Source organism: Artemia sp. Qi Xiang Cuo, chromosome 7, assembly GCF_049724085.1.
Source record: "Artemia sp. Qi Xiang Cuo chromosome 7, ASM4972408v1, whole genome shotgun sequence".
NCBI classification, from domain to species: Eukaryota; Metazoa; Arthropoda; class Branchiopoda; order Anostraca; family Artemiidae; genus Artemia; species Artemia sp. Qi Xiang Cuo.
Genome location: NC_142800.1, coordinates 17,825,786 through 17,853,483, shown reverse-complemented (window position 1 = coordinate 17,853,483; position 27,698 = coordinate 17,825,786). Strand labels below are relative to the sequence as shown.

The window sequence follows — 27,698 nt, the reverse complement described above, 5'->3', positions numbered from 1 at the left end:
TTTTGATCGTTCTGAATTTAACTTGGCTATTTATTATGAATTCTGTTCGTTTTGGAAGATTATTTGAATTTCTTTCTGCTCAATTTTGGCTTAATGGAGCTATTTACTTTTCTTTGAAAAACTTGTTGTGTGGAAAAATTTTTCTAGATTAATTTCTGTTCGTTTTTTATCTAGATAAAAAAATATTTTTCATAGAAAAAATATTTATACTTCTTGGTTTTTTCTATAGAAATACATAATTTGGCTTGCTTTTTGTATGTTGGAGAGACTTTTTCAATAGTGTTTAATCTGAACACAAACAGTATTATTTAATTTAATTTTATACAACTTCAAGTTTACATAAAAAAAAAACTTAATATTATTCCCAAAACAACCTATCTGTACTATTTGACAACCTGGACACACTTAGCCGGCACTCTTTTGATTTATTTAAATTGTAAAAGCAGAAGTAGTAATAGTAGTAACCCCAGAATTTTCAACTTGATACCCCAGTCGTTCTAAAGATATTGCTGAGGTTTCTTATTGGTAAGCATACACACAGTGCTTTTTGATTTAGTTTTAAAGCAATAGTTACTTCTAAAGTATAATAGGTCAGTTGCATAATTTTGGGGGATTGACATACCCAATATCCCAAATGACATAGTTTCTTGACCGTCCTACTGTTCTGGACAAAACTACTACACTACTAGTAGTAGTATTAGTAGTAGTATAGAGTATTAGTAGTAGCCGTAAGTAGTTTTTTACGAAACTACTGGAGAATTTCAAAATCTATATTGGGATTGGATTAGCTTATACTCTGTAGGGCTAGGAACATTTTGTAAGGTGACTGGGCTGCTATGACCCTTTTATACCGAAGATACCGTATATTTATGCTTCAATGCAAAACATCTGGATCGACAGCAGGGCCGTATCCAATTTTTTTTTCGGGGGTGGTGGGGTTGATTTAGACAAAGAATTTTTCTTCGGGGGGAGGGGTTACACACAAAAAAATCCAAAAAAGCGTAAAAAATTTGTTTGTGTCCATTTTATACGTTTTTACTACTCTGACAAAAATTTCGGGGGGGGGGGTCAAAACCCCTAACCCCTCAGAGTGCGGTCTTGATCTACAGTATTTTCTAAGTGACTGAATCCATTAAAAACTCACAGTTGGAAATTGTTATACATATGGTAATTAGTAAAATTTTTCTTTTGGTTTGAATTTCAGGAGGATCCCACGTCTCAAATAGAATCCACTATTATTATTTGAAAGTAGAACATATTAGTGTCCTCTTTGTTAAACGACTTTTCCTTTCTTCTCGTGAAAAAAAAACAACAACAAAACACATTGACGAAAAACCAGAGTCAGCGGTAGAGCGCTGGCTCTGGCTCTTCGTGACTTTTCATTTCATTTTTTTTCTATTTGGTTCAAAATTTATATTTCTCTCACAACAAAAAGAAAAAACAATTAAACCACCAGACTAACGGTATTTTTTATTTGCAAAGTAAAAACACTATTTTTAAACAGAAATAGAGATTAGTTAATGTTTTATTGCCTATGCTTATAACACATGTTTTAAATGTCTTCTTTTTTGTATCAATACTTTTAAATCGTTTTAGCTTCAACAGATTTATTAGAACTTCAATCTTTAGATCGATTTTAACTTCGATGTTAGATTAAATTTACGACCATTTCCACTACCAACCTGTGACGTATAATTATTGAGGTTCCCTTTAAATTGCTTATATTTTTTTTGTTCGCATGTTTATCGGAGCAACATATCATGCGTCCCCTGCTAAGAAAAATCTTGGATCCGCCCCTGTGCTGCTATGCAAGGTAAGAGTGGAATGTTGAACTAAATTAAAACAAAATATAAGCTTGTGAATTTTAAACAAGGTGACAAAGCAATATAGCAACATACAGCAATATCGCTAACATTATTAAGTTAAACCTTTAAGGGTAAGTTGTGGGGGATTTTGAGCTAGCCAGAAGGCACTATGTGCATACTCTTGATACTACCACTAGAATTGTTGTAACTGATGACGCTAACGGCGTTAAGGTGAAACTTTTAGGGAACGTTTAGGAGGAGTTGCTATTATACGAAAAACTATATACATGCAGGTTTTTAAAAGGACATATAAGCAATATCATAGGCAGTGTAGCTCTATAGTAGCTAGAAATATGATTTACACTTTTAAGGGAGCTAACTCTAATAAAAATTAAAAGTACTACTGCCCTTTTTAATAGTAAAAAGAGATCGGAGGCCAAGCAGCCCTTCTCCCAACCCCATTCAGTTTGGAGTAAGAGGTAGTGCGTTTTATTGGTTCGAGTCTTTCATGTCTGGTAGAATTTCTGTTGATTTGTTTTTTCGCTCACCATCAAGTGTTGGCCAGGGGGTTCCCCAAGGGTCAGTTTTAGGGCCGGTACTGTTTTTAGTTTACATAAATGACCTAATTTTTGCAGTTAGAAATAAAAATCCTCTTTATTGCTGTCGTCTATGTCATCCAACAGTCTTCCTTACCCATAATTATAGTTTGCATACCTCGGATTCTCTTGTTACTTTTGCCGTTGATACCACCCTTATTACTTCTGGGAAAACAGAGGATGAAGTTCGTACAAAGTTAGTGAACCTCTTTGAGAGAGTTTCAATTTGGTTTGATGCTAACTTTCTTGCCTTAAATGTTTCTAAAACTAGTTTTTTAGTTTTTTCTCGTATATCCTAGGCTTGCCCTCAATTATCTGAAATTCATATATCCAAAGGCTTTATTAGTAGACCAAAGGATGGCCATGTCCGTTTCCTAGGTATCCTCCTAGATGAAAATTTAACTTTCAAACACCATATTGATTTGATTAAAATGAAGGTATGCAGAAACCTCGGTATTCTAAGAAAACTAAAGCATATGTTTCCAGGACCAATTCTAAGAATCCTATTTCATAGCTTAATTCATTCTTATTTTTCCTATTGTTCAGTCATATGGATGTCTACTTTCCCTTCTTTTCTCAAACCGCTTTCGAATATTTGTCATAAAGCTATAAATCTTATCCAGGATGTAAATCGTTCGGCAACTAAACCGTTACTTGATATTAAAAAACTTTATATTCTTTCCTGTGCGTCTTTCGCTTTTCTTCAGCTCCATGGTGATATTCCTAGGTCCCTTAGGTTTACGTCTTCTTTTGCATCTGATCGGTCAAATTATCAACTCCGTAGTTCTCTAAATATCCTAATTCCCCATACACCAACAATAAGATCCGATTTTAATCCTCTTGTTGTGTGTCATTTGACATGGAACACCTTTCTCGATTCGGCTCGAGAATGCCACTCGCTTGGCACCTTCAAAATACTAGTAAAAAAAATATTTGTTTTCATGTGATAATTTTCTTTACTTTTGCCTGCTGCCAAGTTTTTTTTTTTTTTTTTTTTTTTTTTTTTTTTTTTTATAGATGTTTTGATTCACTGTAGTTTGATAAAGTTTATTTAGTGAACCGTCTTTGTTTTTTTTTTTTTTCTTGTTTTTTTTTTTTTTTGTTCTTATTAATCAAATTCTTCAAATTTTAAAAGTTAAAATTATTTTTTTTATATTTTTAAAAATTAATTTTATGTCTATATTGCTTAAATATTAATCGTTTAAATTTTTAATGTTTATTTGATATTTTCATAATCCCCCTCCTACAGGCTATGGAGCCTTTGTGGGGATTTGTAGATTGTTATGTAATTATTTTACTGATATGTGGAAAATAAACCTATCTATCTATCTATCTATCTATCTATTAAAACACTATTTTTAAACAGAAATAGAGATTAGTTAATGTTTTATTGCCTATGCTTAAAACACATGTTTTAAATGTCTTCTTTTTTGTATCAATACTTTTAAATCGTTTTAGCTTCAACAGATTTATTAGAACTTCAATCTTTAGATCGATTTTAACTTCGATGTTAGATTAAATTTACGACCATTTCCACTACCAACCTGTGACGTATAATTATTGAGGTTCCCTTTAAATTGCTTATATTTTTTTTGTTCGCATGTTTATCGGAGCAACATATCATGCGTCCCCTGCTAAGAAAAATTTTGGATCCGCCCCTGTGCTGCTATGCAAGGTAAGAGTGGAATGTTGAATTAAATTAAAACAAAATATAAGCTTGTGAATTTTAAACAAGGTGACAAAGCAATATAGCAACATACAGCAATATCGCTAACATTATTAAGTTAAACCTTTAAGGGTAAGTTGTGGGGGATTTTGAGCTAGCCAGAAGGCACTATGTGCATACTCTTGATACTACCACTAGAATTGTTGTAACTGATGACGCTAACGGCGTTAAGGTGAAACTTTTAGGGAACGTTTAGGAGGAGTTGCTATTAAACGAAAAACTATATACATGCAGGTTTTTAAAAGGACATATAAGCAATATCATAGGCAATGTAGCTCTATAGTAGCTAGAAATATGATTTACACTTTTAAGGGAGCTAACTCTAATAAAAATTAAAAGTACTACTGCCCTTTTTAATAGTAAAAAGAGATCGGAGGCCAAGCAGCCCTTCTCCCAACCCCATTCATTTTGGCGTAAGAGGTAGTGCGTTTTATTGGTTCAAGTCTTTCTTGTCTGGTAGAATAATTTCTGTTGATCTATTTTTTCGCTCACCATCAAGTGTTGACCAGGGGGTTCCTCAAGGGTCAATTTTAGGGCCGGTACTGTTTTTAATTTACATAAATGACCTAATTTTTGCAGTTAGAAATAAAAATCCTCTTTATTGCTGTCGTCTATGTCATCCAACAGTCTCCCTTACCCATAATTATAGTTTGCATACCTCGGATTCTCTTGTTACTTTTGCCGTTGATACCACCCTTATTACTTCTGGGAAAACAGAGGATGAAGTTCGTACAAAGTTAGTGGACCTCTTTGAGAGAGTTTCAATTTGGTTTGATGCTAACTTTCTTGCCTTAAATGTTTCTAAAACTAGTTTTTTAGTTTTTTCTCGTATATCCTAGGCTTGCCCTCAATTATCTGAAATTCATATATCCAAAGGCTTTATTAGTAAACCAAAGGATGGCCATGTCCGTTTCTTAGGTATCCTCCTAGATGAAAATTTATCTTTCAAACACCATATTGATTTGATTAAAATGAAGGTATGCAGAAACCTCGGTATTCTAAGAAAACTAAAGCATATCTTTCCAGGACCAATTCTAAGAATCCTATTTCATAGCTGAATTCATTCTTATGTTTCCTATTGTTCAGTCATATGGATGTCTACTTTCCCTTCTTTTCTCAAACCGCTTTCGAATATTTGTCATAAAGCTATAAATCTTATCCAGGATGTAAATCGTTCGGCAACTAAACCGTCACTTGATTTTAAAAAACTTTATATTCTTTCCTGTGCGTCTTTCGCTTTTCTTCGGCTCCATGGTGATATTCCTAGGTCCCTTAGGTTTATGTCTTCTTTTGCATCTGATCGGTCAAATTATCAACTCCGTAGTTCTCTAAATATCCTAATTCCCCATACACCAACAATAAGATCCGATTTTAATCCTCTTGTTGTGTGTCATTTGACATGGAACACCCTTCCCGATTCGGCTCGAGAATGCCAATCGTTTGGCACCTTAAAAAGACTAGTAAAAAGATTTTTTTTTTAGTTTTATTAATTTTCTTTGATTTTGCCGGCTGCCATTTTTTTTTTTTTTTTTTTTTTTTTTTTTTTTTTTTTTTTATAGATGTTGTGATTCACAGTAGTTTGATAAAGTTTATTTAGTGAACCGTCCTTGTTTTTTTTTTTTTCTTGTTTTTTTTTTTTTTGTTCTTATGAAGCAAATGCTTAACATTTTAAAATTTAAAATTCTTATTTTTATATTTTTAAATATTAATTTTATGTCTATATTGCTTAAATCTTAAGCGTTTAAATGTTTAATGTTTATTTGATATTTTCATAATCCCCCTCCTACAGGCTATGGAGCCTTTGTGGGGATTTGTAGATTGTTATGTAATTATTTTACTGATATGTGGAAAATAAACCTATCTATCTATCTATCTATCTATCTATTAAAACACTATTTGCAAACAGAAATAGAGATTAGTTAATGTTTTATTGCCTATGCTTATAACACATGTTTTAAATGTCTTCTTTTTTGTATCAATACTTTTAAATCGTTTTAGCTTCAACAGATTTATTAGAACTTCAATCTTTAGATCGATTTTAACTTCGATGTTAGATTAAATTTACGACCATTTCCACTACCAACCTGTGACGTATAATTATTGAGGTTCCCTTTAAATTGCTTATATTTTTTTTGTTCGCATGTTTATCGGAGCAACATATCATGCGTCCCCTGCTAAGAAAAATCTTGGATCCGCCCCTGTGCTGCTATGCAAGGTAAGAGTGGAATGTTGAACTAAATTAAAACAAAATATAAGCTTGTGAATTTTAAACAAGGTGACAAAGCAATATAGCAACATACAGCAATATCGCTAACATTATTAAGTTAAACCTTTAAGGGTAAGTTGTGAGGGATTTTGAGCTAGCCAGAAGGCACTATGTGCATACTCTTGATACTACCACTAGAATTGTTGTAACTGATGACGCTAACGGCGTTAAGGTGAAACTTTTAGGGAACGTTTAGGAGGAGTTGCTATTAAACGAAAAACTATATACATGCAGGTTTTTAAAAGGACATATAAGCAATATCATAGGCAGTGTAGCTCTATAGTAGCTAGAAATATGATTTACACTTTTAAGGGAGCTAACTCTAATAAAAATTAAAAGTACTACTGCCCTTTTTAATAGTAAAAAGAGATCGGAGGCCAAGCAGCCCTTCTCCCAACCCCATTCATTTTGGCGTAAGAGGTAGTGCGTTTTATTGGTTCAAGTCTTTCTTGTCTGGTAGAATAATTTCTGTTGATCCGTTTTTTCGCTCACCATCAAGTGTTGACCAGGGGGTTCCTCAAGGGTCAATTTTAGGGCCGGTACTGTTTTTAATTTATATAAATGACCTAATTTTTGCAGTTAGAAATAAAAATCCTCTTTATTGCTGTCGTCTATGTCATCCAACAGTCTCCCTTACCCATAATTATAGCTTGCATACCTCGGATTCTCTTGTTACTTTTGCCGTTGATACCACCCTTATTACTTCTGGGAAAACAGAGGATGAAGTTCGTACAAAGTTAGTGGACCTCTTTGAGAGAGTTTCAATTTGGTTTGATGCTAACTTTCTTGCCTTAAATGTTTCTAAAACTAGTTTTTTAGTTTTTTCTCGTATATCCTAGGCTTGCCCTCAATTATCTGAAATTCATATATCCAAAGGCTTTATTAGTAGACCAAAGGATGGCCATGTCCGTTTCCTAGGTATCCTCCTAGATGAAAATTTATCTTTCAAACACCATATTGATTTGATTAAAATGAAGGTATGCAGAAACCTCGGTATTCTGAGAAAACTAAAGCATATCTTTCCAGGACCAATTCTAAGAATCCTATTTCATAGCTTAATTCATTCTTATTTTTCCTATTGTTCAGTCATATGGATGTCTACTTTCCCTTCTTTTCTCAAACCGCTTTCAAAGGTTTTTCATAAAGCTATAAACCTTATCAAAAAAGTGGATAGTTCGGCAACTAAACTACTACTTGATGCTAAAAACTGTATATTCTTTTATGTGCGTGTGTCACTTTTCTTCATCTCCATGGTGATATTACTAGTTTCCTGGGGTTGATATCTTCTTTTGTATCTTATCGGTCAAAGTATAAACTTTATAATTCTTTAAATATTCAAATCTCGCATGCACCAACAGTAAGATTCGATTTTAATCCTCTTGTTGTGTGTCATTTGACATGGAACACCTTTCCCGATTCGGCTCGAGAATGCCACTCGTTTGGCACCTTCAAAAGACTAGTAAAAAAATATTTGTTTTCATGGCCAGACGACGAACAATTTTTCAATCCCATAACAATTTTAGCAATTTCTTTCTCCGTCGCTGGTTCCAAAAACATTGACTTCATACAAGGTGGCCCAAGATAAGACCTGAAGTTGAATCCTGACGGAGAAGAACCAACAGCCGAAGCGGTCCTTCTACCAATATTCGCAAAATATGAAGTAAATGCATCTTGAGCATTCAGTTCACCTTCGATGATTTTCCCATCAAGATCCAAAAAAGAAGGGGCTGATGGAGAATGAAAAGAGGGCCTAAGCACGGAATTTATAACCTGCCAAGTTTTTCGTATATCTTTACCACAATCTGAAAAACAATTAAAATAATACTGGGACTTGGCCTTTCGACAAACAGAATTATAAATATTCCTATAAATTTTAAATCGCTGAAAGCAGATAGCTTTCATTGAAGGGCTAGCAGACTTAAAGGCCCTCCAGAGATTATTTTTTCTCCTACAACTCATAAGGAGACCAGGGGTCATCCAAGGATTTAGAGGGAAAGTATTCTTAGACTTACGATTAGAAGGAGAAACAGAACAAATATCAAGAACAGCATCTTTAATAGACTCATAAAAAGTATCAAATAAATTACAAAAGTCAGAATCAGTCTCAAAACCACCCCAAGAAATTTCTGCCAATCTTGACCTAAGAAGCATCAATTCCACTTCACCAAACCTAAAAGGCCTCTTACTAGACTCACAAGTCCTCTCAATAGTCAGTTTATCAAAACAGTATCTAGAGTACACAGGGAAATGATCGGAAACGTCGCTCACTAAAACACAATTTTGGATCAAGGTAGCCGTACAGAAAATATTGTCAATCAGAGATGACGTACTCTCTGTTATGCGAGATGGGATACATACAGAAGGTAAAGTACCTGCGGCAAGCATGGACGACAGAAAATCCAAAGATAAAGAAGACTTTATATACATCAAGTTTATATTGAAATCTCACATAATAATCAATTCAGTCGACTGTTTTAGGATGGTATCCAGTAGATCATTAAGGGTGTGTAGAAACAGTGGAATAGAGCCACTAGGAGATCGATAAATACTACCAACAATTAAGTCCTTACCTCCACATTTAATATCTACGAAAAGTGACTCAAAGACACCTTCGATATTTCTGGATAAATCCATTCTAAGAGAATATGGGAGATTATTAGAAACATACAAAGCAAGACCACCCTTGGCCATCTTTTGTCGATTCAGTCGTTCCATTTTATAACCTTGCAAATTCAAAAGCATATCATTTTTAGAATCTCAAAAAGTCTCGCATAAACCAACAACGTCAGGTAGCCCATCAGAAACAATCTGTTTTAGATGGTCTATTGAAGAACAAAGACCCTGAATATTCAAGTGGAGCACTGAAAAATATCCATCCCGCTGGACAGCCTTCCTCAGACTAGAAACATATTTACTTATTACTGCGTGGTTCCCTGTGGTCAAATCACTGTTGACATGTCCGATAGAATTATTGATAATGCTTAAAACATCTAACGGGTTATTTTCAAGCTCAAAAAGTCGTCCTAAAACTGGAGGCGTTTCTTATTTTACAGTAAAAAAATAAAAAAGAATTTATATATGGAATTAAATCATAAAATTTACATGCACAAAAAAAAAAAAAAAAAAAAAAAAAAAAAAAAAAAAAAACTCTAAGCACAATCCGCGAATGATCGAATCTTTCGTATCATTGATTGACCAGGTGGTTTGGAAGAAAAAAAAAGGAAGAAAAAAAATACATTGTGCCCATTGGTCTTTCATTAGGTTGGCAACGCAATCACGCTGCCAATGATTTATGTCCGTTTTTAGTGCCATTTCCAATTTCAGCCTAACCACGCGAGCTCTATACACTAAAATTTAACATGTGGATAAAGACACGTCAAGAATCAAAGACATCTCTCAAAAAAGTCAACCTTTTAAATATTTTAGGGTGGGTAGGGGGGGGAGGAAGTATGCTAAAATGCTGAGAATAGCTACTCAGGTCGTATTCTCAAAAAGTCTAAAAGAGGAGGGGTCATAAGATAAATGCTATCCCTTGGGGATTACCCCTTGCTACTTCTAAATTTGAACAGGTAAACTTATGGATATTATCTTTCATTTTACAGTCCAAAACAGCGGTATTTAGGAGACAAAAAGACTTAAAATACCTAAGACATGAAAAAATGGATTTTTTTTTGTAATTTGGGCCAATCTTAGATCTATTCATACCTGACAACTGCAGTTTTCTAACATTTTTCTTTTGGTTATTTCAAAGTTATGAAGTTTTAGGGTATTACCAAATTTTCATCAATGTTGCCACTTTGAACTGCGAAAAAAATAGTCAATATTAATTACTTAAATTTTGACAGCCTTTTTGTCCATTGAAATCCAAGCATCAATAACCTGTTGATTCCCAAAGACAACAACTACTTCAAAGGAAACCTAACATATAAGTTTTTTGTTGATTTTACCCACGCTTATTTTTTTCCAATTTGGCTCCCATTTCTACCAAAAATTGCATGGAGGTCATTTGCATTAAAATTTTCCCAATTTTTAAAGACATTTTTAAAGAATTCCCAATTTTTGAAGACATTCATAATTGTGTAAGTTTCCGCCGAACCGATTCAGACATTCACATTTCTTATTACTGTCTTTGGTACTTTGAAAGTAGAAGAGAGGAAGTCAGTGACTAACTAGCCGCTGGACGTAAATGAAGCTCACGAATTCTGGACAATTTGGATAAAACAAAGCGATTCTGACGATGGAAGAGTGTCTTAGATGCGTGTAATCACGACTTTTGTATATGACCCTCGGATTTTCCAATACAAATTTTATAACATATAATATATTATTAGATACTAAATTGCAGCAACATTGTTCAGCTAAATACTACACGCTTTATAAACTTCTAGCGAAGAAAAATTTTCCAGAAAAAAATGATGTAACTGAGGCCGCTTAAACAGTGGTTCATGGTAATGAAAAGAAAATTATATACAATTACGAATAGCCTAGTAAATGGTATGAAGTATTAAGTAAGATGTCCTTAGTTTTGGTAGAGAAGAACAAAAGATTAGGAAAGACTAGAATTTTAAGACATCTCGTGGCAACAAACTGTAATCAATGAGTGACTGTCGCGAACAACAACAACAATTTTGAAAAAAGGAGTTTGTATAAGAGTATGTACATCAAATAATTTGAATTTTTATAGTGAATATGTGAAATTCATTTTTGTAAATTTTTTCCAGGGAAAACCATGTCAAAACAGTGGCTCTAGAATCCGGTGACAGGGCTTATTCAAACATAAAATTGAAGTTCTAATGCCTTTCGCCAACATGACAAAAGACTGAGATTGCCTGCTTTTTTTGGGTGGGGGGGATGTATTTTGTTTCATTTTGCATACAATTTAATTGCTCTTTTTATTTGAGAGTTTTTTCCTAAAAGTATTTAAAAATAAACTTATTCCTACGAAAAGAAAAAAACTCCTGAAATATATTTTCTGTCACCCATGAGCACCCACAAGGGGGGGGGGGGCAGGGGGTATGTAAAATGGCTTTTCTGTCATTTTGTGGTGCTAAAAAACAACTGCAGCCCAAGAGGGCAAAAATAATATCGAGCAATAATTATTGAATGACCAGTCGATTTAGAATTATCGATAAACTATATATTGAGGCTCACAGCTTCCGAGGCCATAATACTGCGCGGTGGTATAATCCTTCTTAAGGATGCACTAGATCCATGCAAAATAAACAGCTATCAATGTCTGACAAAGTGAAGTTTTGATTTTTACTCAAATTTAGTGTAACCCTGGAGATGGAACTAAAAACAAACAGAAATTAAAATAAAAACTTTTTTTTTAATAAAAGCAAAGAGTAATTTTAAATCCTTGAACAAACAGGAATTATTATGAGTATCAGGGGGTATCTTTCCTGCTCAACCCCCTACTCTATCTGGTAAAGATTTATAGTGCTTTACTGGAAGTATTTATATGTGAAACAACTGTAATTAATGAGTAATGGCAAAGTTTTTTTCTTATTTTACCAGCTGTCTTTTAAGACCTCTGAACTGAAAATTTCTTTGAAGCAAATGCGCATCAAAGAGCTTTTCCACTCTTGGGGGCAAAATACACTTTTAATCCCCTTTCAATTACCATTGTGTTTGAGCAGCCGTTCATAAGGATGTTTTCAAAGCACATTTTAGCACAAAAAGGAGGGAGTTGAAATGGGGTAAGCCCTTCTCATATGCGGAAGAATTTCTGTTCAATTTAAGTTTTAATATCGCTCTTTTTTACGTTAAAAATTTTTTTTTTTTTTTTCAATGTAATAGCAGGATAGAACAAATAATTTACAGAAAAATTTTGATAAACCAATAATTATGGTAAACGAAACTGAGCCCAAACCTTGATGCCAATCCAGACCAGTTTGCACAAGAAATACTTGTTTTACATCAATAAGAACTGGAAGCTCAAATAAAGAGTCTGAGAGTACGTGCCTTATTTAGTCTACTGATATGAGTGAAGAAAAAAGAGCATTGTCTAACTTAAATTTTCTACTATTTATCTAGATTCATAATCTATCATAAATTCATCATCTAGAATAGATTCATTATCTATTTTGCTATCATTATCTCATCAAACAGTTCATGGTAACAATCTTTTAAGTAAGGAACAACACGACCCAATGGTAACCGAAACCCAAAATTTTGAACTAAAGGACACCCTAGACGGTTAATTATTTTGATCAAAAACTTCCGTCAATCGATTGACATGTGCTTCAATCAACCCTCCAATCTGGACCAAAGCTAATTTCAAGTTTAATTTTAACTCACTTCCTGATTTTTAGTTTCAGTTCAGAGTCGGGCAGTGAAGTGTCTATACCGTGTGTGAAATGCAGTAAAATTCTGATTTGGCTTTTCTTGCATGTTCTTTGGTTGCGCTCAAGCGAAAAAAAGGAAATGTCGTTGCTACAAGATGAGAAATCGCTTCACTCATAATCATTTACTGAACGCTCTGCGCGATACAGAACAAGAAGACTACAGGAACTTTATCAAAAGGGACCAAGATAGTTTTTAATTTTTAATCAAGTTAGTACGGCACACTATAGAGAAGAAAGATATAAGTACTCGAGAACCTGTGGAACCTGGATCATGGAGACAATGAATTAAACTGATGCGACAACTTTAAAAATCCAAAGGCAACTCTACAATTGAGGCAAAGATAATAAGGGACGACTTCTGGAAATTCTTTAAACCAGTGGATCAGTACCATGGCAAGGCAATTGTCTGCACAATTAGCCATCAACTTATAGTGTTTTGTTATTTTTCTTAATTTGTTTAAAATGTCGTATGAACAGATCCTGATATGAAAAAAATCCGAAATAATAAGAAAAGAATTGGTGTGTTACTTGATCTTATTTTATGTCCCTCCATACATAAATGCAATAGTAACTTAATTACTCGACCATCTTTCATAGTTATTTCCTGTGTGACTAGTGTGTCATGGACAAAAGAAATAGAGTTAAACAACAAGCAACTAAGAGGTTTACTCGTAGCACAGAAAAAAAAAACTGGTGCTGTGGTTGAGGAAAATATCTTGGAAAAGTGCTAATTAAGGGGAGAAAAAAGCACTTAACTTAACCCGCCCATCCGTGCTGTGTCACGCACTTGTCCAAAGCAACCAGTTCTTGTTTACCTGGTCTTCCTTATTTCCAAATGGACTGAATAATTTGTTTTAGGCACCTACCCCCCCGAAATTCCCCCTCCCCCACCACATAAAACAAGATTTTAAAATTTGAGAATTTTATTTGATTTTTTTTAAAGCTTCGTTGAGAAGTGCTAAAGAAAGAGAAAAAGAGGAATTTACACATTATAGTATCTTAAAACTTAAAACCACAAATCTATTTTTGTTGAAATTACTTCCATATGAACTTCTGCAATTTTTGGCAGTAACGGGTGCCAAATTAAAAAAAAAGAGAAAAATATAGGCAGCAATAATCAAAATAAAGCTAAAAACATGTGGCATCAAAAAGTTTAAGAAGGTTTAGCTTTCCTTTGAAAGGATAGTTGGCTTTGGGAACCAACAAGTTCTTATTCTTTAAGTCTGTACAGACAAAAGTGTTGTCAAGTCTCCCTCTTTACACCTTCCAAAGAAGTTTCTATTTTCCTTAAATATTTTCTTACGACATCCTCCCACTCCATTCAGGGACGACTTGCTTTTCGTTTACCCCTAGACGGTTGGCCGACAAGGACAATCTTTGGCATTCTGTCATCCTTCATCTGCAGAACGTGTCCTAGCTATCCAAGCTTTGTAAGTGGTCCATTGTTTACACACAGCATTATGGGAAATAAATGGAATTTTATTTAGGATTTTTCAGCGGGGGAGGGGATATTCTGTCACGAGAATTTTCCGTGGTGAGTAATGTCTACCGACAAATTCTCCAGAAAAAAATTTTATACGAGGGTAAAGGATATCCTAGCATGATTTGAACAAGGGTCAGAAATTAAATTACAAAAAAACGGAGCGCATGGAGCAGCATTGTCATAAGGTTCATGGTAACGAACTGTAAGTTAGGAGTGATGCGGCTCAATAGTAACCGAAACTCTAAGAAACAGAGTTTTGGTAACAATGAATATATCAACAGAATTGAATGTTGATGCTTATTCAGAATATATAGAATTCATCATGTTTAAAGCACCCATCAAAAGCTACGAGCCGGAGAAGATTTTCTCAAATATTGAAGAAGTGGAGAACACCCTCAAAACATGAAGTGATCTCATTGAAAATCACACCATCAGATTCAGCATATCAGAGATCTTCCTTGTAGAGATTTCAAGCTCCTATATACAAAAATGTGGAATTTTGCATTTTTGCCAGAAGCAAGATCCCAAATGCGTGTTTATTTGTATTTCAATCCAGGGGTGATTGTATCGAGCCAGCTACCCTAGATGATTGGGAGTGGGCTCGTTTGATCAGAAATAAAAAGCCCTAGTGCCCTTTTTAAATGACCAAAAATGTTGGAGGGCTGCTATCCTCCTTCCCACGCCCATTTTTCCTCAAGGTCTTCCGATCAAAATTTTCAGATGACTTTTTGTTCAGCATAGTAAAAAGATCTAATAACTATGTGTTTGGGGACGACTTGACCCCTCAGAGCCCCCAGAGGAAGCGGTACAAGATATGAACTTTGCCTATTGTTTACATATACTATTGGCTGTTGAGAAATATACAGATACTTTTAGTGGGAATTTTCTTGCGGGGGGGGGGGGTTACGAGGAGGATCCTTCTACGGAGGAGTTTGGGAAGATATTTCGTGGGGGGAGGATATTCTACGGAGGCGGAGCTGGATTTCTCTGCATAATTTTAAAAACGATCAGAAACTAAAAAAAAAAAATTTTGGACTGAAAGTAAGAAGCAGCATTAAAACGTAGAACGAACAGAAACTATTATGGATATGAGGGAGGTTGCCCCCTTCTCAATACCTCACTCTTTACGCTAAAGTTTTTTTAACTTTTAAAAAAGCTAATTATTGTAATTAAACGGCCCTTGTCTTTCATGGGTTATTCTTAAGTAATTTGAACACAAAGTCAATCTTTTGCGTTAAGAGCGAAGAAATGAGAAGGCGGTACCTCCCCTCATATTCATAATAGTTTCTGTTAGTTATCAGTTTTAATGTTGGTCCTTGCTTTCTGTTGAAAAAATTTGTTTTGTTTCAATTGATTAAAACTTGAAACGCACAGCAAATATTCCGTATATGAGGAGGAGTTTCCCTTCATCAACCTTCGCTCTTTGCGCTAAAGTTTTACTTCTTGTCCGAATGTTCTATGAAAAACTAGTCAAAAATAACGGCCATTAAATTTGAATGTGAAGTATTTTTTACAGAACTTTAAGACTCTAGCATAAACAGCGAAGGCTGGGGCTGGAAAGGCCCCCCTCATATTCGGATCATTTCTATTTGTTTTAGTTTTAATTTTACTCCTTAAGTTCAGTTGAAAAAACTTGTTTGTTTTCTAACACAATTATTTAACTAAGCTTAGCCCAAACTTGGCTGCCAATCAGGACCAGTTTACACAAGAAATACTTGTTTATTTTGAGAGGAACTGGACTAGACCCTGGTGCCATGCCGGTGGATCTACCGAACGCCGCCGACGAGAGGCCCGGTCGAACGCCACCAAAGTGTCGTAACGCCGCCGGCGCACCGCAAGCACGCCGCCGCCGGCCGAGGTGGTGGCGTTCGGTCGACTTTAAATTATTTTTGCGGCAATTCTTTATTGCGTCAACCGCAAAGTCGGAGCTTTTCCTTCTCGTGTGGTTTAGTATTTCAATTTTCTTGATTAGAAATCAAGCAGAGCTTGCACTATCCCCGAATATTCGGGTATTTACCTGAAAATCTATGCGTCACCCCAAAAAAAATTTGGTTCCCACAATCCCCGAAAATCATGCAATCACGGTGCCACCCCTAGTGATTTATCACCAGTGACATTCCCTGCCAAATATTACTTTGTATACCATAATTCTTCACTGCTCTCTTGTTCATTAATTTTCGTCTCTTCTGTTACTTTGCATAAAAACCAGACAGATGCAATATACTATTGCAAATATTACAATATACACAGTTCGTCATTTGTTGACAAAAAAAAGCATCGTCTTTATGAAATAAGTTTAAATCATTTCGAATGCAGTTTCCCAATCGCTATTTCTTACATCATTCGTAATCAAGAAACTTATTTTCAAGATGAATAGAATTATAGAACGCATTCACTACTTTACAGCTTCAGCCTTTTATTGGATTTTGAAATTGACAGCCGACAGATTGTTTCTACAGCTGAATTGTAAGTTTGCAGATTTTTTTTTTTTGCTGTTTTTAGGTAAGATTTTCTTAATTCTTAATGCTCAATTATTTAGCGCCTGATAGAAAATACAATTTTCTTTCTGGGCCATTTTTACCCCCCCCCCCCCAAAAAAAAACAGCCTTCGGTTGAGACAAAATTTAGCTATAGAATAAGCTATGTACAAGGTTGGGGAATTAAAGATTGAACCGGAAGCTACCCCAAAAATATGATTCATAAATAAATTGTAAATTATTGCATATAGGGGAGGGGGATAGGGAGCTATCATTTTAAAATGATACTACATTATCTTTTTTCATTTAAAACAGGGATGGCAAGAACACTATTATTTTTTTTCATTTAAAGGGGAAACAAGACAATGATATTAAATTCCCTGGGAAACAACTGAAATACTGTGATAGACCAAGGGCCCCCCATTGGGACTTGTTCATTGTCTTGGGTATTTTGTGATTTCTCATAGGCTACTGGCCTTATTTGGCTTTTGTGTGTAATCCCTTTTAATTCGATTCTGTGGATCTTATGGAATGCCATGGCGAATCTATCACTCAGTTTTCCAATAATTTGAGGTATATCTAAATAATTTTGAAATTTTGTTGTTGTCTTTGTACCCCTTTAATCATATCCTCAATTTTTTTTTCAAGGAACACTAAGCTGTTTAACATTATTTTGCGTGTTTGTTTTAACCATATAGTGACCTAGTTAATTATTCAGTAAATTATTTTTGTAATGAAAGATGAGACGGTATCCTATCAAGGTGGTATCCAGAGGGGGGGGGGGGCTAGGGAGGTATTATATTTAAATGATAATAGCTCGAAATGTTATTTATTGAAAGCAGGGATCCCAAAAAGTTCATTTTTTTAAATTTAAAGAAGAGACGTCATCCTATCAAGGTGGTCTCCAGAGGGGGGAGGGGGGTATTGAGCTATCATATTTAAATGATAATACCTCAATTTTTTTTAAAGCCGGCGTGCCAATAAGCTAATTATTTTTTTTTGTATTTAAAGCTGAGCTGGGATCCTATCGAGATGGTATCCATAAGGGGGGCATAGGGGGTCATTATACTTAAGTGATAGTAGCTTGATTTTTTTATTGAAAGCAGTGATGCTCAAAAGTTGAAAAGTCGACAAAATTAACAAGATTTTCGTGAGTTACACTGGATACAGTATTTGTTTGGTTTTATCATCCAAAGGGAATGGGACATATGCGTCCAATCCGTTTTTTTTCTTATTGATGAAACGGGTTTACTTTGAAAACATTCATTCATATGTACCAGGCAGATTCACACTAAAACGAATTGGTGTGACGAAAGCGATATCGACATCCCCACCTAACCTTGCGCTCGAGTAACAATGGTGCCCTTGGTCCAGTGCCCAAGTTACATTAAAAGGCCAGGTCATAATAAAAGCTTTCAATTTGGGAGGTTCAGGGAGGAGTCTTTGACAGTCTTATGACCTCGGGGTACTAGATGTTGCAACGTTCTTACGTATCTACAGTGGTTTAGAAAATTCAATAACCCCACAAATGATTACCAAAAATATACACAAATGTAACATTTGGAATATTATAACACTTTTTTCAAAGCTTTGAAGAAAAGCAAAAACCGCTAAATACCCCTAACTACGCTTGAAAGATATTTTAAAAAGAAAGTCTTTGGAGATATCCATGGAAATGACCATAGCAGAAGCTTTGAGCCTGGGTGGGGACCAAAGAGGAGTCTAAGTAGTTTGACCACAGGTGACTTATTGCTGCGACTTTCTTAAATTTGGTAATTCTTGTGAGCATTTGGAAATCAAAGGTTAAACTCAATAACTGATACTAAGTGTCCTAACATTTTGCTTGGATTAAAAGTGACGAACTAGGATGAACATTTCAACATCTTCCGGGAGCTACTTCAGTCTGCATATTATTTCATTTAATTACACTTAAAACGGACGAGCTTTTCATTTTTTACCTAAGAAAATAGCTGGCACTTAATTTTTCTTCATAGCGAATAAACTATTAAGTGTTTTTTGTGTTATTGTAATTGAAGTGTTCTCATGTGAAGTGTTCATCATGTATTTTTCAATTACATGATGAAAAATATACTCCTTTTAGACACAGTTTATAATTTGAATGATATTAGGTATTGATCAGTTTATAATTTGGAATGAATCCCCAAAAGAAAAAATGAATAATATCCAAAAGAGCAGCCAAAAGCGATAAAAAAGCAGAAGTTCAGCCTTAGCCTACATTACATATATTCTATAAAAAAGCCAAAAACAACTTTAAATACATTTTTTTAAATTGTAATTAAAAACCAGTTTTTAATACAAGAAGGCTTCTTAGGAATCAAAAAGCGCAAAAAAAAAAACAATCAATATCAAAGTCACCCATTTCAACTGTTTTAAAAGTGACAAAACAGATATAGGCAAAGGGCATTATGAAAAAAATAAGCTTTTAAGTTCAAAGTTATATTCAAAGTTTTTACCCAGATAACTGACGAATTTTGTGATGCGGTATTTGAAGTTTTATATGCCTACTAATTTTGATAATTATTTATGTTAAGAATACATAGCTAATAGATACTTCAACTACTCGTATTATGCAAGGGTTCTGAAACGCCACAGCCATTTCGTTTCTACCAGATTTCTACTTCTCTTGATGAATAACGAAGAAGACCAGTTTCCAACCAGCGACTTGTGAATTTTTGAACTCATGAATAGGCTCAAATCTGTTGTAAATTTAAGCTGTGACTTGAGAAAGACTGATGAAAACATTAATGTTTGCGGTCAACATTGATCGTGCCGGCGGCGTGCCGCTGACATCTTACCGGCGGCGCTGCCCGGCGTGCTGTTTTTTGCCCTGCCGTCGCCGGTCTTCCCTCATCGGCGCGGCGCCAGGGTCTAAACTGGACGTTCGACTTCGACCAAAGCATCCGAGACAACGTACTTTTTAGAATATACTTACATTAATGAAAAAAAAGAAAAATAGCATCTATCTTCTTGAAAGTGTTATGCACAATTTTTAAAAAGCAAATATTTAAGTCAGATATTATTAATCTTCTTAAATGACGTTAGCGGGCTAGATATGATACACAAAGATATATTGATATAAATGATTACAAGATAAAAATTAGATAATATCATAGGCAGCGCAATCGCACTGCCTAAGTAAAAAACGGTGTTGGCACAATGTATTTTTTTTCCATACCAGGGCACTTCGTATCGAACGAGTTGTCGTAGAAACTTCGAAAAGGGCTTATTCGACTGGAAATTGGAGTGACTTGTACCCTTTTTGATAGTCGAAAGGGATTGGAAGGCAACTAACACCCCTTCCCCGCCCACGACTTCCCCAAACACATCCAATCAAAATTTTTAAATGACCATTTTGTTAACCGTAGTTGATTTTCAGATAGAAAATATGTTTTTGAGGAGGAAACTCCCCCACAACCCTAAGGGCAAGGATTTTAAGTTATGCCTTGGGGACACAAAAGAACGATGTTGGCACAATGTATTTTTTATAATTTTTTTCTTTTAGACCAGGGCACTTCATATCGAAGAAGTTGTTGTAGAAACTTCGAAAAGCGCTCATTCAATTGGAAATTGGACTGGCTTGTTCTCTTTTTAATAGTTGAAAGTGATTGGAAGGCAACCAACGCCTCTTCTATGCCCACCATTTCCCGAAACAAATCCAATCCAAATTTTGAGATAAACATTTTGTTCATAGCAGTGGATTTCCACATAGAAATTTATGTTATTGAGGAGGACACTCCCTCAGAGCCCTAAGGGCAAGGGTTGTAAGTTATGCCCTTGGGGCATATAAGGTTTTTATAGAAAGCATTGTCGTAGAAACTTCAGAAAAGGCTCATTCGATTGAATATTCAAAGGGCTAGTGCCCTTTTAATAGTCAAAAGTGATTGGAAGGCAACTAATACCCCTTCCACGCCCACCATTTCCCAAAACACTTGCAATCAAAATTTTGAAATGACCATTTTGTTAACAGTAGTTGATTTTCAGATAGAAAATATATTTTTGAGGAGGAAACTCCCCCACAACCCTAAGGGCAAGGATTTTAAGTTATGCCCTGGGGGCATAGAAGAACGATGTTGGCACAATGTATTATTTATAATTTTTTTTCCCTTAGACCAGGGCACTTCATATGGACGAAGTTGTCTTAGAAACTTCGAAAAGGGCTCATTCAATTGGAAATTGGACTGGCTTGTACTCTTTTTGATAGTTGAAAGTGATTGGAAGGCAACCAACGCCTCTTCTATGCCCACCATTTCCCGAAACACATCCCATCAAAATTTTGAGATAACCATTTTGTTCAGAGCAGTAGATTTCCACATAGAAATTTATGTTTTGAGGAGGACACTCCCTCAGAGCCCTCAGGGCAAGGATTGTAAGTTATGCCCTGGGGGAATATAAGGTTTTTATAGAAAGCGTTGTAGTAGAAACTTCATAAAAGGCTCATTCGATTGAATATTCAAAGAGATAGTGCCCTTTTTAATAGTCGAAAGTGATTGGAGGGCAACTCCCCCTCTCACGCCCACCTTTTCCCCAAATACATCCTATCAAAATTTTGAGATAGCCATTTTATTCAACATAGTTCTAAGTTCTGGAAATTAGGTCTTTGAGGATGACAAACCCCCCCCCCCCCAGAGCCCCCAGGGAAAGCGTTGTAAGTTATGGCCTGGGGGCATATAAGGTTTTTATAGAACACGTTGTCGTAGAAACTTCAAAAAGGGCTAATTCGATTGGAAATTGAAATGGCTAGTGCCCTTTTTAATAATCGAAAGTGATTACAAGGCAACTAACATCCCTTCCACCCCTACCATTTCCCCAAACGCATCCAATCAAAATTTTGAGATAGCCATTTTGTTCCACGCAGTTTGAAGTTCAGGATATTATACCTTTGAGCAGCAAACTCCCCCGCAGTCTTGAGAGCAAGGGTTATAAGTTTTACCTTGGGGGCATATAAGTTTTTATTGAAACCTTTGTCGTAGAAACTTGAAAAAGGGCTCAATCGACTGGAAATTTAAAGGGCTAATGCCCTTTTTAATAGTCGAAAGTGATTTGAAGGCAACTAACCCCCCTCCCACGCCCACCCTCCCATTTGCTCATTATGTTTAAAAATTAAATGTTGCCTTAAGATTAAATCAAAATGCCCTGTGTTAATGCAAATTCCCAATAAGGCATCTCAACATTATCCCAAGAACGACTTAGGGTATTATGTTCATACTTTTGGGGCTACTTCTGCTCTTAAAATTTTACCAAATCAAAATAGCGTAAGTGTATCCAAGCTATTAAAGTAAGTAAACAGATTTTTTTGCGATTGGTATCAAGTTTTCTATTTCAGGTCAACTAGAGGAGGTATGAAACTAAATTAAACACTACTATTTGTGTCCAGATTTTTAAAAGGGTGAATATTGTTAAAAATTTCTGAAAAATTTTCTCCAGCATACAAATAGCAGGCCAAACTATAAAGTCTTAAAAAACAAATAGATTTAAAGTATTATTTTTGTTTTCCCTGAGAAGGCTAATGTCAATATAAAAAGAACAGAAATTAATTAAAAAGTGATATTAGGGCAACTAATCCCCCTCCCACGCCCACTCTCCGATTTGCCCATTATGTTTAAAAATTAAATGTTGCCCTAAGATTAAATCAAAATACACTGTGTTAATGCTAATTCCCAATAAGGCATCTCAACAGTATCCCAAGAACGACTTAGGGTATTATGTTCAAACTTTCGGGGCTACTTCTGATCTTAAAATTTAACCAAATCAAAATAGCATAAGTGTATCCAAGCTATCAAAGTAAGTAAACAGATTGTTTTGCGAATGGTATCAAGTTTTTCATTTCAGATCAACTAGAGGAGGTATGAAACTAAACTAAACACTACTATTTGTGTCCAGATTTTTAAAAGGGTGAATGCTGTTAAAAATTGCTGAAAACTTTTCTCCAGCATACAAATAGCAGGCCAATAAAGTCTTTAAAAAAAACAAATAGATTTAAAGTATTATTTTCGTTTTCCCTGAAAAGGCTAATGTCAATATAAAACAAACAGAAATTAATTAAAAAACTTTCCACAAAATAAGTTTTTCAAAGAAAAGTTAAGAAATCCATTAAACAAAAAATGAGCAAAAATAAAATCAAACAACCTACCAAGCGTGAAACTACCATAAATCAGCATCGATAAATAAATGAAACCCAAAACGAACAGATATTACAATAAATAACGGAGTCAAACTCAAAACAAGCAGAAATTAACATCAGTTGGGCTCAAAACCTCTATGCCTTCCTGAGGCCAGAACATAATTTGCACTTTACTGAAGAAAAAAGTGCAAATGAATGTGCATTGTCAGTTTAATATACATATACTGATCTTTAGTAATCAAAATGTTAATATTATATGATTTTTTAAAGTTATAAAAATAAAAATATTTATATTTTTCCAGTAAAGGGCAAATTATGTTCTGGCCTTAGGAAGGCATAGCGGTTTTGAGCCCAACTTATGTTAATTTCTGCTTTAAAGTTTTTTTTAATTAATATATGCAAGAGAGGATAATACACACACTACTAGTTACATAACATACGAATTAGGGACAGCCCTCACTGAGGGACAGGCCAAGACTGAACAAACACTTGGCAAATAGAACTAGAAAAAATAATTAAATCAGTAATTAATAGAGGTAGAAAAACAAATGCTTGATTATAGAAATTGGTATTTCTAAAATCCTTATACGCTCATTCTAAATTTATATCTTTAATACTGTGGCCCTTGATAAATATCCCTGTGACTAGAAAAAAAAATGTATTAGAATGTTCAAATTGCTTCAGACGAGTAGAAACAGATTCTAGCTGTCGAAAGGTGGCATAGCTTCTACTTTTCTAAAATTTTTCACTGATTAACAAAAAACCATTTAAAAACGTACTGGTCAAAAGTCTTCTTGCGTCTTAGGTCCTGTCTTCTTGTCTTTATATTTTTTTTAGTGTTCTGCACCAATGCATAGGATCTTGTCCGGAGTGTTCAGCCTGTTTAGAAAAAGTTAGTTGATCCAGCGTTCTATCCAAAATAATTTCAATATTTTTGAAAGTAAAATTTGGCCAAACCAAGCTTTTACAAAGTACATCGTAATTGCCCACCATATTGCCCCTCCAACATTATCTTTTGACTCTTCCTTCGACCCTTCTAACCCTTTATCTGGTATTTCTTCAGTTCCTGTTGCTCTGCATCTGTGCCTATTTAGACACAAAGTGGCCGACATCTATTTGAAAGATTTGTCTTATTTAGATTCTATGCAAATAACAAATTCCTGACGGAAGAAAAATGAAAAACTTTACTCATTTTTCTGGACAATGTCAGAACGCCCTTTTCTTTTGGATTTATCAAAAGAAAGGGCTGTATCTAGCATTTTTACAGGGGGGAGGGGTTAAAAAAGAATTTCTGTCGGGGGGGGGGGGTACAAAAAATACTTAAAAAACGCATTTAAATCTCTTTATATTCATTTTCGTTACGTTTTTTGCGAGTCTGACAACTATTTCAGGGGTGGGGGGAGGTTTAAACCCCAAACCCCCCCCCCGGGGATACGGCTTTGTATGTTGCCTAGGGTAATTTTTTTAAGAGCTACAAATCAATAGTAATCATGGATGCCTTAATGACATATCATGCATTTTATTTAAGTTAAATGGAAACTTGATATCCTTTTTTCGGTATATAACGAATAGGGAACAGGGGACATCAAATATTAACCTAAAATAAAAATAAAAGCTGTCTATATGAGATAAAAAGAGGAATAATCTACCTTTTTGTAATAGAATTTGCGGCCTGATCATCAAGCCAGTCAAGCGTGGATATTAAATTATCAACATCACTCAGAGGTCTATAAATGGTTTCATCCAACTCTGTTCGGGTAGAATTTACATAAGCAGTTGAAACATGTACCAAAACCTGAAACAATTTTTCATGTAAGTATTACTGGAAAGTAAAATGTGCAGATTTAATTTTATAAAAGAAAAGAAATATACACTTGAAAAACCTAAGACTGAGGTGCAGCTATGACTCATTGGGGTAAGTCAAATCAAAGTAAAGCCCTGTCTTTAACTGTATTGTTTAACTGTCTTTAATTATTTACTCTATGAGTAAATAATTTTTCCGCTTCTCTCTAATGCCTCTGTTTGAATTCTAAGAATGTCAAATATTACTGCACCATAGAAAACAATTCCTAAATTCTTAAGTAATTTTGAATTGAAATTATTATCATCTATGTCTTTTCTATTTTCTGTCATCTGAAAAAGGAAAAAAGATAACTGTAAATAAGCCATCCAAATTCTTTCATGGAAGGGAATCTCTATCATCCACAGAGAAGTGAAGAGTAAATTCAACAATTCAAAACTAGAACACAAAAAATCGAACTTAAAACTGGTTGAATTCAAAAAGCATAGAAAGTAAATTATCTTCTAAACTCCTATTGAGGACTTTTAAATATAATCTGACTAAAATCAGCGTCCACAATATGCATACCCGAAGCCAAGTGGAGAAAAGACCACAGAGTTGGGTTTTCCTAAAAAAAAAACCAGCAAAGCTGACTAATTTCCTAGGATATATTTATATTCATGTCACATAAACAATATAATAAAATACATTAATATAAGAATACAGAAGAATAATATTATGTAAGAATATAATATACAAGCTGTAAATAATGTACAAGAACATTTGTTATATATATATATATATATATATATATATATATATATATATATATATATATATATATATATATATATATATATATATATATATATATATATATATATATATATATATATATATATATATATATATATATATATATATATATATATATATATACATATATAAAGTGTGCTGTCATTAATGCTAGAAAGTAAATATGACGATCAGAAAAAAACCCATACTTGATTTAAAGTCAGACTGCAGAATGGATAAAAATTTATCAGGTAGTTACTGCTTTGACAGACTTAGAGATGAGAACTTCACAGGAACTTAGCGGAAGATACTCGATACTTTTCAATATATATATATATATATATATATATATATATATATATATATATATATATATATATATATATATATATATATATATATATTTTATATATATATATATATATATATATATATATATATATATATATATATATATATATATATATATATATATATATATATATATATTCGATAAAACAGCTTTATCAAAAAATGTTTCCCTTTGCATGTCTTTACAGAGTGACTGGTAAAAACTGGAAGTATCATATATGGCTTTATTCTTAAGATGTTTTGTAGTCTTGTTCTTCCGTAAAATTCCAGCTTTCGTATTTTAGAAGGATCTTGCCTGCCATTCCTTTTAACTTGGATCCTTAGTCGTACCCGTGTAATAACTTGCCTGTATGTAGGGATCTCCCACGGAAGATAAAAAGTCGCAAAAAAAGGAGATTGTGAGAGAGAAAATAAACTTAGAAAAGAAAAAGAAAGCACGGAACTTGTGTTTTGTTATCTATGTGCCTGATTTATGTAACTTTTTGTATTTGATACGTTAGCATTATTGTATTTGTTCCTAGGATATGCATCCTAGGAATGGGTACAGCAGACCCAAGCACAAAAGTGTGCTGTCATTAATGTTAGAAGTAAATATGACGATCGAAAAAAACCCATACTTGATTTAAAGTTAGACTGTAGAATAGATAAATATTTATCAGGTAGTTACTGCTTTGACAGACTTAGAGATGAGAACTTCACAGGAACGCTCCCAGAGCAGTGAAATGTGAAGTTGGATGGAATGATTTTAGGAAAAGTAGCAAAACATTTTAAAGATCTTTTCGTTTTGATTCAAAGATGCTTTCATTATTTTCCAAATCCTAAATTTTAATATGAATCATATATATAGTCACATCCAATGCAACATAAGATGTGCTTAGGGTAAGTTAATTTTTTTGAGTTTAGCTTAGAAACGCATGTCAACCTTTCTTTGCTAAATTTACGCAAGTAACGTCTACATTTCCAACTTTCAAGTAAGGAAGCAGGCAGCAAATTTGTAATTGAGGAAATAAAATTGAGGTCTTTCTGGCAAAACATCATGTTTATTATTTACAGATTCGTCTGAATTCGGTCTTCAAATTTCAAAAGTATTTTGTAAACTGTGATATTCAGCGTTGTGAATACTGAAAACACAAGGGATCTAAATGCCGACCATTTGACTCTATTTTGGTAGGTGTTTATTATTAAATTTAGGTATTTCTTGCGTTTTAAGTATCTGGCTTAATTCGATTATAAAAGTTATTATCGGTACGAACCATAAACTTCACCATATGGCTTGTTGTGCTTTTAATTGTTTGTTTTGCATCTAGTGCTTTTCCATATTCTTTGTGCCTGCTATGTCTTTTCATTTTTGCATAACGGCTGCTCAAGTAAATAGATAAACTGTGTGAGCTAAAGTCTTCGAATCAAAAGAGGTTTGGACAAACCTCATAAGGATCATATTTTATCTCGAAGTTTACAGGGCTTGACTGTAACACGTCTGAACATGATTAACCTTAACTATAAAACAGAACTTGGCACACTTTTTTCATTTGTATTTGCAGAGTCAGCCTTTAAGGATTTAGCAAGTCACCTGTCTACAGCGATGTTTCTATACCGATGTAAACAGAAATTTTATCTTCAATTTTACAACCCTAAATATAAGAAATGGTAGCCCCCCTCATTACGCTTAAAGTGAGAGGGAATTATAAAATACTTTGGACCTTTTTCACTGACAAACCAGATTCTTGAAAAAAGTTTTAAAATATCAGTAGAGCATAGAAATTTATAAAACCCGCTTATAAACCTAGACTGTCGAATTGTAAACTATGCAACAGCAAAATTTAGAAATCTGTAACCCAAGGCCCAAGACCAGACAATAACCATAATTCAAATCCTCAATTTTATTTCGTACCAAACTGTCGAACTTATAATAAAGATTATGAACCCAAAA

General features: G+C 34.2%; 1 protein-coding gene across 2 annotated transcripts in view; it reads right to left on the bottom strand.

Annotated features, from left to right (window-relative positions):
* The window catches only part of LOC148950016 (putative fatty acyl-CoA reductase CG5065), a 123,080-nt gene that overhangs the window by 30,703 nt on the left and 64,679 nt on the right, over positions 1–27,698 (bottom strand). For both annotated transcript variants that reach the window (XM_089092075.1, XM_089092076.1), the window contains exon 3: positions 24,492–24,637. In XM_089092075.1, the coding sequence (XP_088948201.1) occupies positions 24,492–24,637 (146 nt within the window). The remainder of the gene's footprint in view (positions 1–24,491; positions 24,638–27,698) is intronic.